Source organism: Monodelphis domestica, chromosome 2, assembly GCF_027887165.1.
Source record: "Monodelphis domestica isolate mMonDom1 chromosome 2, mMonDom1.pri, whole genome shotgun sequence".
NCBI lineage: Eukaryota > Metazoa > Chordata > Mammalia > Didelphimorphia > Didelphidae > Monodelphis > Monodelphis domestica.
Genome location: NC_077228.1, coordinates 239,295,729 through 239,308,168, shown reverse-complemented (window position 1 = coordinate 239,308,168; position 12,440 = coordinate 239,295,729). Strand labels below are relative to the sequence as shown.

The window sequence follows — 12,440 nt, the reverse complement described above, 5'->3', positions numbered from 1 at the left end:
AGAACTGAGCCCTATTCAAATGTATTCCCTGGGTCCAGAGCAGAAGTGCTTCTTCGAGAAAGGGTGCAGGTACACTACTCCAGTCACTGTGGACCAGCAACTGTTCCCCAATACTATACCCTCATTTCTGGAGTATCTTGTAATTATATGCCACCTTTACAGAAACAGGACAAAAGATAAAAGAAATTAAATATAATAGTGAGTGAAGGAAACAAGAAATGTTCTCAGGTTTTAATTCTTAATAATTGGTGGAGATTTTAAGAAAAGCTACACATCAGAAATAGAAATTAGAGAGTACTTAAGAAAGCTCTATGAAAAGCTGACCATGGGAAAGACAGAAAAATGGCTTTAAGATGGCAGGAGTGCACAGGAGCTCCAGGGTGAGTGAGATTTTACGAGATAGGAACAATTCTGCCTCACGATTTGTTACTCCCTTCATCCTTTATGAGGGCCTCAAAGAAGTACAGTATTTTAATCCCTCCCTGAAGCAGGAGAAATTACCTAAGCTTTAAAGTAGTGCCTCTGAACCTGATGATGCGCAAAGTCGGTTTGTCTAGAATACTGATTTAAAAAATGGAGAAAATTGTTGGTTTCATTAAAGTCTTCCATGCTCCAGCTGGAACTAAAATGAAAAAGAATAAACAATTTAATTTAACAAAATGCCTACTATGTTCAAACTATCCTCCGCGAATAGCAAGGGAAAGACACGGGACGCAGCAGCTTTTTAAATGTTGGGAAACCTCCGCGAAGGAAGTATCTGCAGCGCATTAGCTCAAAGTGCTGGAAGGGGAGTGTTTGTGTCGTGGCCAAAAAAAAATGGATGTCTCGTCGGGGATTGCTTTGCATTGAGGTTTGTTTGGCCTGCGGGCAGGATATTCCACTGGGAGGCAATGATTTTCGAAGAATTAGGGTCTGGGTGGTAAGTGCACAGGGAAGGAAGGATATGTTAGGGTAGAGGGGCGAAGGAGGGGGTGGGGCGTGCCACTTTTGCTATCTGTGGGTAGGTATGCATGCGTATGTATGACGGGGGAGGGGCTCAGGCGTATTAGACGAGGGAGGCGGGGAACTTGCTTGTGTGTGGATGGGGTGGTGTGTGTGTGTGCGCGCGCGCGCGCGCGTGCTTTACCGGAGCTGCAGCACCGCCGTATAAATATACTACGATAAACCACAGGGCCTTCTCGCCACACAGCATTTTATCAAAGGTCGATTTTAAATGGAGCTGATGTTGAGACGGCCTCCTCTACCCTCCGGTCCAATAAGATAACACGGAATCGCATCACCCGAACGTGGTGGGAGAGAGGAGGGAAAACGAGTAAAGGTGGAGAGAGGAGAGGAAACTGCGTGAATGCCCTCTCGCACCCTGGAGGAGCGGGAGGCGGGGAGGAAAGTGGAGATGGGGGAGTGAGATGGGGAAGACTTCTTTAGACGGTTGAAGATCAGCGGGGTGTTAAGGTTAAGGAAGGCAGGAGAAGGCGTGGCGTAAACGCTGAGGAACCAGGGGTGGTGGTTGGAGAGAAATGCGCTTTAGGGGCGGAGCACGAGCAAGACCTGGGATTGGTCAGAACTCTTCCCTGTATGCAGATACCGTGGGTGTCACGTGCCAGGGACCGGGACTACTTCCTGTTTAAGGCCGCAGAGGGGCGGGGAAGGGGGCGCGAGCGCCCCTTCTGGCGGGAGTCGTAGAAAGGAGGAGGCGTGTGGGGGGTGGGGGTGTTGTCGGCCGTGAGGGAGGAGGAGGAGGAGGAGTGGTGGTGGTGGTGGTGTTCTTGTCAGTTAGAGCAACAAAATGGCCGCGGTGGCAGCTCCGCACCTCAGCGCGAGGGCCCCAGGAGCAGCAGTAGCCGCCGCCGCCGCCCAGCAGCAGTGAACACTTCTCATTCGTTCTATCGCCAGTCTATTGCCCGAGCTGTCTCTTCGCCTGCAGTGCTCTGCTGAAGTCCCCTGGGAGGCCCGCCCGAGCCGTAGGCGGGAGCAGAACCGGCCCTGCGCTGTCTCCCGGGTCCTGCTGCAGAGCCGCGTCGCCGCCGCCACCCCTGCCGCACTTCGACTCCGGCTTTCAGGCCGGGGCTCGAGCTTTAGGCATCCTTATCTGAAGAGAAGGGCAGATCGAGGACCTGGACCTGTCAGGATCCGACGCTGCCGCTTCCTTGCTCTCTCTGCTGCCTCGGCCTCCTCCCACCCACTGCCCGGGCCGGACTCCTCGCAGGCGGGAACCCCTGCCTCTGGCCCCAACATTTGACTCTGGGGAACAGATTGGGCAGGGACTCTCTCCGCCTCGGGAGAACCAGCGAAACCCCCAGGCGGCTCCTGACAGGTTTAAGCCTCCTGAGAAGCTTGAACCGCGAACTGCAGCCACCGTGGGGCCAGGAACCGAGGTTAGTGTGGATATGCTCCCCAGGCTGGGAGCCCTTCGCATCGCAGGAGCCAATTTTGGGAGCTCCAACTTGCTTCAAGATGCTGAAAATGTCTTTGTCCAGCCCAGTTGAGGTGTCTGGGTGGGAGGTATTGAGTAAGCCTAACACAGGAAGGTTGCTTTACTGGGAGGATGCAATTCCGCAATTCCTTCAGATGCTTGGGGAAAAAAGGGAGGGGGTAGACTATGGTCTGTTGTGCTGGCATCACGGTTCTTCCTTTGCCGTTTGACCAGAAACAAATGATCCCTTGGTGAATTTTTGTATTATTCACTTGTGTTTGTTTAAAAAGCAGTTGTTGGGGATAGAAATAGACGTTGTGAGAAGACAGATTTTCATTCTTGTTTTTTGGAAATGTGTATTTAAAATTATATACAGGTAGTGTAGTTTATGGCAGTCGTATGATTTGAATTGATCACTTACAAATAAACGACTGTCCACTCCCCTCTCTTTACATCTCCCCCCTCCCCATACCTCTCCCCCCTCTTCGTCTCCCCTTTCCCCCATGGATTTGAAGAAATTCTATTCCCTTAGAAAAGAAGTCCCCAAATTATAGATTCGCTATCATCACATAGGCACTCAGAAATTTAAAACTTGTATTTTGTTTTCTGATGATGGTGATTTTACTGCTTATACATCTCTTAAATAGGTGAATTTCCTAACGGTGCTGTGGGCACCAAGTGATGTGTATTTTTTTTTAAAAATGAGCCGTGCCACATCTGTACTGTTATCTGATTATGTTCCTCAGAGTACCTCCTTTTCACTTGGTTTAGGAACGTTTGTTTCCACTTGTGAATTGTAAATAGGAATTTAACTAATTGATTCAGCCATTAAATACGCATAAGTAAATGTAGGGCTTCCTGTTTAAAGAAACCACTTGTGTGTTAAATTGAAGTTTAGAAATTAATACCACTTAATCAGTGAATGATTGGAGAGCAGTGTGGATTTGGGTTTTTTGGGATGGGTAACCCCTACCATATTTCAATTTGACTGTGATTCTGTGGGTAATTAGTTGAGTTGTTTCAAATCTTTGACAAAATCCTAAATAAATATCCATTTGAATGGACTCTACTATTTCCAGACATGGATTGCAAGTTCAAAATGGTGTATAATATCTTGTAACTTAAGCGGTTTTAAGGGGTACTACATCAGTTGTTTAGTAGCTTCTGACTGGCTTGTATTGTTTTGGAAAAGTTTTCAGCATCTATGAACTTTAAAACAAAATTTCTGGTTATTATCATACTAATGATTTTTAAATTCAGGAATGTAGTTTGAATTTCAGAATATAGGCCCTTCCTTAAAGTTACTTTATTTATTTAATTTTGCATCACTAAGAGTAATGTGAATGCACCAAAAATGTGGTTTCTTGTTTCCTGCTTTGGTCTGGTCGAGGTTGATGGGTCAGTGAATATGTTTCTAATGACCAACATGGGGTACTTAGTTTGCTGATATTTGCACATATTGCAGTGGTATATTTTTTGTCATCATCAATGACATTCTTTCTTTTTATTGAAGTATTAAACCTTTAGGCCACAATGAACCCATTTGGCACAGAGTTATATGAAAGACAGTTACATCCACAGAGTGAAAGCCATTGGAAAACTAAACACATAGTGCAAATAAGAATTTAAATTTTTTTCAACTTTTTTTTTCAACATAAAACAATACTGAATTGTTCAGGTTGCGTTTAGTTCACTTAGTACAATTCTGATTTTAAAATGTATCTCAGGATTAGAGAGCCTTTTGATTTCTTTGATCTGGCCTAATAATCATTTTTTGTAATTAGAATCCATTTTTCTTTGGGAGGAATAATTGGGTAACTTGAAACTTGTACAGAAAACTGTACCAATAAAGTTAAGTGAAATAATAACTTATGATGATTCAAGCTAAATTCTTTTTTAATATTCAAAGTGCTAGCTTTTTGGGTCTCAAGATATTATAAGAGCTAAACTGTTTTTCCGATTTGATTTTGTTTCCAAATTTTAATTAAAAATTTCTAAACCTTTACATATCCATATTTTCTAAGGCCTGAACTGCAGATTAATGGTGGATACCATAATTTTAATGTCAAAGTATGAAATAATAAATAGCTTGAAGCTAAAATTGTTGGCCAGTCTATCTGAAAAAAAAAAACATTTCTTTTTAATCCCATTTAAAAATGGGTTTTTGAAATTTATTCGCTTTGAGATGAAAATTTTGGGGTATGATATGAAATGTTGGTTCCAGGTTTTCCTAGTTGCAAGTACACATTTTTGTAATGGTGTATTACAAATATTTTGTCCAAGTTGATTGGCATGATAGGTTATATATTTATCTTTAGTTATCTAGAACATTGAAAAAAAGGTTTTTATCTTTTTCTGTTACAAGTAATTTGGAGGAGAGAGGCTAAAGGAATGTTCCATTTAACAGTTTATTGATTTTATTTTTAAAATGTCATTTAAAGGAATAGATGAAACTTTAAATCAACCCCTTCCCCCAAAACAGCTGGTCTTTCTGGGATAAATTTGTGCTTTTCCAACTGCTGTCATTTGGCCCTTTTCCAAAAAACAAACTAGGGGAAGAGGTCGGGGTGGGGCAGGGCAGCCTTTTTCTTTGGTGAAGGGAGGCTCTGAGTTGGAAAGAATTACAAGATAAAATCCCTGCAATACAGTACTGGCTGAGAACATGAGAACATGTTCAACCTTCTCTACTTACCCCCCTTCCCCATCCTCAAATTAAATAAAGAATGTAACATTTCAAATATAACCTCATTGCTAATGGACTATCTCAAATAATGCAAATGATATTAGATTAAATGAAAAATAAAGAAGACAACTCCAAATCTCCAAAATTTACTGTATGCATCCCCCCCCCCCCCCCCCCCGCCCCCAATGTCCTCAGGTTTAAAAAAAAAAGTATTTTTATTCCTCTCCCCTACCTCATGATTGGAATGTGTGCTTGTGTATGTAGATACAATAATCTTCTCAGTTTGAATGTCTTGTGTAAAAGGTTTTGTAAAAAAGCAACATGGTACATTTTTTTAAAAAGCACTGGTCCCTGGGTTTGTATCTCAGCTGTCATTTATCTGTGTAAATTGACAAAGCCCTTAACTAGGCTTTCTGGGCCCTGTGTTCCCTCTTTTGTAAAAATGAAGATATTGGACTTTGGCTTCTAAGATTATTTCTAGCCTTAAATTTATGTTATTACACTATAAGAAAGAAAATATATTTGATGTTGAGTAGTGCTTATTCCAAATAGAAGGATGGCATGTGTTTAAGAAGGTATGAACCAAGTAGAAATGAGGCCAAGAGATTTCCTTAACTATAATAAAGGGAATGTGTAGTAAGAACTAGGTAAGAGCAGAAAACTAACTTGAATGAATGAATTAAAAAAGCATTTCTTAAGCAGTTACTCTGTGCAGAGCACTGTGCTTTGCAGAAAATCTTGAAGTCAAGAGTTAATCTTCAGGCTAGGGATTAAGACTTGAGAGATGGACTAAGTGGAATTCAAAGGAAAAGAACTTTGCAAAGTCCCCTTAATCAACAAGCATTTATGAAGGGACTACTGTTTTACCCCGAGCTGTGGTAAATGCTAGAGATACAAAAAGATAAAGCAAATAGTCTCGACCTTCTAGTAGTCTACTTTTTGTCTAGGCAGACAACTCATATATAAAAGTAAGAGAGTGTGAGAGAGTGTGTGTATGTTTTTACACACACACAAAATAAATACAAGGTACCTTTTATGGGGAAGGTCCAAGCAGCTGGGGAATCTGGCAAGGCTTCATTTTAGAAGGCAATGCTTATACAGCTTTGAAGGGAAACTAGGGATTCCAAAAGATGCATAGATGAAGGTATGAGATAAAAATGTGTAACTTGCTGCTTTTTTTTTTTTTAAAGTGGGATAACACCGAAGGGAAGTAGGCCAGGATGTTAAATTTGCTATTTCTTGGTGATCTGTATCTAACCTTCTATTTGAATTCCTATATTACCAGTGCATATTTGGTAAATGCTATTATTTTGGTCTTTTTTGTACATAATTTTGTGATACTTCATTAGTTTTGAGCCAGACATTGAAGTTCACTGTGGAGAGACTCAACATGACCTGGGTTCAAGTCCCATCTATGTCCCACTGGCTGTCTATGTGATCTTGGACAAGTAACTAATCTTTCAATGTCCTAGGCAACCCCTTGATATATAATAACTGCAGAGCAGTGCATATCTGTAGTAGTAGTTTTCCTATTTCAGTGATTCTTAATTGGGTTCATTGAACTTGCTTTTCAAAATATATTGAGTATTATTTAAATATATTTTATTTCCTTTGTAATCTTGTCTGTTTTTATATTTTCAAAATATTCTTCTAAGGTGGGGGCTATAAACTTCACCAGACTTTCAGAGGAGACCATCACACAAAAAATGTTGAAATCTCTTTATTGGAAGTTCTCTATGCCAATGGGGGGGGGGGGAGTCTAGTCCAAAAAAAAAATGGAAATCTTAGTTAGGGTCTTAATTAGTATCAGAGTTTGAAGAACTAAAAAGAGCCATTTTAAATGATTAGTGTTTAGGTAATCTTAACTTTTATCCTGTTCAGTTATATTCAGGGTAGTTGGCTTTTAGTTTTATAATGGAGGTTTTTTAAGTAATTTTATATATTTTGGTTCTGTAGTAGAGGACTAGAAACAAAACCATAAACTTGAGGCAGTTTGAGGAAATAAAATCAATTTTTTGCTTTAAGCAAATGGAATTTTACAAAATTGGGCTTAACAAAAAAATGAAAGATTATGGGGATTGCCGTATAAAGGAATTCTCAATAGAATTTAAATTTCTATCTCCCTTAGTGAATTTAAGATTTAATTTGACTTCTAAAAAATTCAGTATATACCCAAGTTTTCAAGAACATGCCTATTGTGTAAACTCTACTTTATAGAGTGATATGGAAGAGTAAGTATTCTTTCTGAAATAATTGTTTCTCTGTATAGAGAATAGTCAATTTAGTGTCAAAACAAGGAATACAAGTTGTATATTTGAAATAATTGTCTAAGCTTTTTGTTTAAATTATATATTTAAACTATATTTTCTTTCCTGAAAATTGCAGTTTTATAAACTGTAAATTGTGACTAAATAAATGATTGTATATTAAATATGTTTGTGAAGCATTTCTCTGTGCTGTTTTTGGCATTGAATTCAATGGCTATTAGTTGCAAATGAAGAATCTATTGCAAGGATGAGGAGCTGTTTATTAAGAATTCATTCCTTTTCTGTGGCCCTCAAAAGACTAGAGAGCAGCGTGCAGAGCTAGACAATCTGGGCATCCAGCCATAAAACATTACTGCTGTACCACAGATAGCTGTTCGCACTCTCCTGAGCCCTCCATGGTTGTAAACCACAACAGAAGGAATAAGCTTAGAAAGCAGCTTTCACTGTTGTTTTGAACTCAATATTCTTGGGCTCTCTGAGTGATAGCTACATTATGGGATATATATTTTTTTAAGATGTAGTAATGAATAGAAATGAACACATATATCTTTAATAAATGGATGGTTTATAGTAAACTTAAAATCATTCACTTATGAAGGTAAATAATAGCAATGGGAAGATAGTATTTTTATACTCTCCTTTCACTCTTTCCCTTGTTTTCTTCATCAGTCATTTGTAAGTCTTTGTAATGATTGTAATCTTCAATTTGAAGAAACTCTTGTTTTTAAAGCAGAAATTTGTGTGGGTAATCCACTATATATTTGTTCTGGGAGATTATTTGCCATTTTGATTTCTAGTCTCTGGGTTGGGAATCCACAAAATTATTGGGATTACAAATTCTCTATACTTTCACAAAAATGTAAAAATTGAATACACTAGTTTGACAATATATACTTGCTATAGGTTATAGCACCCTGATGAACGTATCTATATAAAACTATTTTGTCACTCTTGATTCTCACATTCCTTTAAAATGAAAACTACTACATTTTTCTCACTTAGTCCACTGTGTGTGCCAGGATTTTCAGTAATTTGGGGTCACCTTTATATTAGAGTTTTGTAGTGCCATCTCTCTGAAAACATTAGTTCAACTTGTATAATTGTACCACTAAGTAGTTTTAAACAGAATTTAAAGTTGATATTTCAATGTTATTTTGTCCAAATTACTCAAACACATTTTATCCTTTTTCTCTATTTAAATTTATGTGGCAGTGTGCTTTCTTTGATTTATTTTTTGTAAGGTTTCATTTTTCTGTATAAGAAACTTCAACAACAGTCCCTGTACTTTTACCCTTCTAGTCTACTATAGGAACTTGCACATTTGTCTATCCTCTATCTTTAGTTTTTAACCTCTTATTATCCTTTCGTTCTTTTCCTGCTGCCTGCAGACTTACCCAAATCTTCACAAAAACCTTCATTTGACCCTGCCATCTGCTTTAGCTATATTTTTATTTCAACTGCCTTTCATAATCAAACTTCCCCCCCCCCCTCCAAAAAGGAGAGGGAGAGCTTCCAAACATTATAACCATTTTTCTCATCTCTCACTCATTCTTTAATATTTTGCGATCTAGAGTCTGTCATCATGCCACTCTTGAGGTCAATAGTGATCTTTACCAGGAATCCAACGAGTTTTTCTCAGTTCCTATCCCTGCATCATATGATACTGTCCCTTCATTTTGGATAGTGTCTTCTGTGAAATTTCTTCCACTACTTTCTCATGGCTCTTCCTGGTTAGCTGATTAATCCTTCTTAGTCTTCTTTTGTAGTATCATCATTCTGTTCTTCTCTCTAAGAGCCATTCTCCAGTAGATAAGTAAATCAAGTGATATGAATAGATATTTCTTTAAGGAAGAATAGCAAGTTATCAAGAAGCATAAAAGATGTTCCATTTTTTAAAAGTGATAATTTCATGGATTCAATTATCTCTTCCAGTCAAATGATTCCTAAATCTCTATTTCCAAACCTCACCTCTCTCCTAAGCTCCATTCTTATATCTTGAACTGCTTACTAGATAGCTCTAGTAGGCATCTAAATTCAGCATAGACCTAGTCATCTTTCCCCCAATCCACCCCTCCTAACTTCTCTATTTATTTTGAGGGCATATGCTTTTTTATAATTGCATTTATTTATTTATTTATTTATTAAGTTTTTCTATGATTACATGATTCATGTTCTTTCCCCCCCTCCCATAGCCAATGAGTAATTCTACTGGTTTTTACATGTGTCATTGATCAAGACTTATTTACTTATTATTAATATTTGCAATAGAGTGATTAATGAAAGTCAACATCCCCAATCATATTCCCATTGAACCATGTGATCAAGCAAATGTTTTTTCTTCTGTGTTTCTGCTCCCATGGTTCTTTCTCTGGATGTATATATAGCACTCTTTCTCATAAGTCCCTCAGAATTGTCCTAGATCATTTGCATTGCTGCTAATAGAGAAATCCATTACGTTTGATTGTGCCACTGTGTATTAGTCTACGTGTACAATGTTCTCCTGGTTCTGCTCCTTTTGCTCTGCATCAATTCCTGGAGGTCGTTCCAGGTCACATGGCATTCCTCTAGTTCATTATTCCTTTTAGCACAATAGTATTCTATCACCAACAGATAACACAATTTGTTCAGCCATTCCCTAATTGAAGGGCATCCCCTCGTTTTCCAATTTTTTGCCACCACAAAGGGCACAGCTATGAATATTTTTGTACAAGTTTTTTTCCTATTATCTCTTTGGGGTACAAACCCCAGCAGTGGTATGGCTGGATCAAAGGGCAGGCAGCAAGCCCTTTGTGTGTAGTTCCAAATTGCCCTCCAGAATGGTTGGATCATTTCACAATTCCACCAGCAATGCAGTAGCATCCTAATTTTGCCACATCTCCAACATTTATTACTTTCCTTTGCTGCCATATTAGCCATAATAGGTGTGAGTTGGTACCTCTGAGTTGGTTTAATTTGCTTTTGTGAGGGAATATTCTTAACATCCTGTCTAGCCATTTGTCCAGGACATCTTCACTGCCAACATGCTTCTTAACCAGAATATTCTTACCTGCTTACCAGAACATAAGGATCTTGGCTCCCAGACTCTGAAAAAATGAATTTATTCAACTTTGGAACACTTACCCTGGGTCTTTTATGGTCTTGATTGATAACTGAATGCACACTAAAATACAGATGTACCTGTTGTGTGAGATTCCATACAACAAATGTAATTTTCCTTTCATCATATTTGCCAGTCTGATGTTTGATAGATACTCAAAGTTGTTTTAATTTGTGTTTTCCTTCTTATTAGTTATATGGAGAATTTCTGCATATGATTGTTGAAAACTTACTTTTTTCATTTGAGAACTGCTCATTTATATTCTCTATCTTTTGGAGAATAGTTCTTGTTCTCATCTATATACTTGAATCAAGTCTGTATATGTCCTGATATCAGACCTTTATTGGACAAACTCAGGATAAGTAACTTTTACCAGGCAACTGTTTCCTTTCTAACCCTGTCTTGATTTTGTTTGTCTAAAATTTGTTCAATTTTATGTAATCAAGACTGTTGATTTTATCTTCTAAGCTCTCAATCTTTTGTTTGTTCAAAAAGTTATGCATAGTGCAAGTGGTATTTTCTTTTCCAGCTGTTCTATTTTTTAAAAACAATATGAATATATCTAGATCATGTATCCGTTTGGAAGTTAGTATGCATTCTGTGAGATACTGTTCTAACTCAATTTCTGCAAGACTGCTTTTTTCTTGATTTTTTTGTTGAATAATGAATAATTTATTACAATAAAAGTTGATGCATTCAGTTTATCAGATACCATTTTACTATAATTCTTTGTTTCTGGGTCTTGTGGTCCTAATTTGTCTCATCAATGATCAACTTTCACCAATTTTAAACCTTCCCAAATTGTTTGATATCTAGTAATGCTAAGTGCCCCCTTCCTTTCCACTCTTAAAAGTTAGTACTCTCGATATTCTTGAATTTTTTTGTTCCATATGAATTTTATTATTTTTTTCTTAAGATTTGTAAAGTATTTGGTAGTGGGACTGAATCAGTAAATTAATTTAGGTGGTATTGTCATTTTTATTGGCTTGGCATAACCCTGACCATTTATTTAGGACTTTGGTTCTCTAAAAAGAGTTTTATAGTTGTATTAATCTAATTCCCAAATAATTTATACGTTCTATAATTATTTAGAATGTATTTTCTCTTTATGCCTTTTCATGCCAAAATTGTTTCATTTAACTTCAAACTCTAAAGTTCTCTTAAGTAGAAAATCATATCATCATCTAAAAATAGTCATTTTATTTCCCCTTATCCCTTCAATTTATTTTTCTTATCATACTGCTATAACAAACATTTTTTAAACTACATCAAATAGTAATAGTTATACTAAAACAAATGATCCTTGTTTTACAAAAATCTTTTAGCATTTCTCATATATATGTATACAATGCTGGCATATAATTTTAGATAGGTATTAGTTTCCATATTAAGAATAAATCCATTTAGACCTATATGTGTTAATTTTTTTAAATGGAAATGAGTGTTGGATTTTGTCAAAAGCTTTTCCTGCATCATTGATATAATGGGGTTATGTTTTTATTTTATTAATTTGGTATATTGTGGGTCTTAGCCTATATTGAACCAACCTTGAGTTCCTACAAATTCATCCTGATCATAATTTTAAAATATATTGCTTTATCCTCTGTGAAATTTTTTATTAAATATTTTTGGACTGTTATTTATTAAGGAATGGTGATCTCTAGTTTTCTTTGCTGCTCCCTGGTTTAGATAACAAGACCATTTATGCAATTTAAAAAGTTTAGTAGGAATGCCTTTTATTCTGTTTTTGCAAATAGTTTATGTAACATTGGAGTTTGTTGTTCTTTGGGAAGTTTTGTTTGTGAGCTCATTTATGGCTTATTTAGTTTCTTTGAAGAGTTTATATAATTTTTTCTTTCAAAGTATAATACTCTAATAATATAAATTAATTGTATATATAGTTCTAAGATGATTAACAAATCACTTATATACCTAAAATTTACTTGTTCTTCATAGCTACCTTTCAGAATCAGTATATTT

The 12,440-nt window shown here is 37.2% G+C and overlaps 1 protein-coding gene across 15 annotated transcripts in view; it reads left to right on the top strand.

Annotated features, from left to right (window-relative positions):
• Positions 1-740: 740 nt before the first annotated feature.
• Positions 741-12,440, top strand: part of TNRC6C (trinucleotide repeat containing adaptor 6C) — a 266,081-nt gene continuing 254,381 nt past the window's right edge. For 7 of the 15 annotated variants that reach the window (XM_056817423.1, XM_056817424.1, XM_056817416.1 and 4 more), the window contains exon 1: positions 895-919. Coding sequence is in view for 2 of the 15 variants with exons in the window: in XM_056817415.1 (XP_056673393.1) it covers positions 821-850 (30 nt within the window). In the remaining 13 variants the exon portion in view is untranslated. Of the gene's footprint in view, positions 851-894; positions 920-1,703; positions 2,376-12,440 lie in introns of those variants that run through there. The other 8 variants (XM_056817429.1, XM_056817428.1, XM_056817427.1 and 5 more) reach the window with 5 other exon arrangements.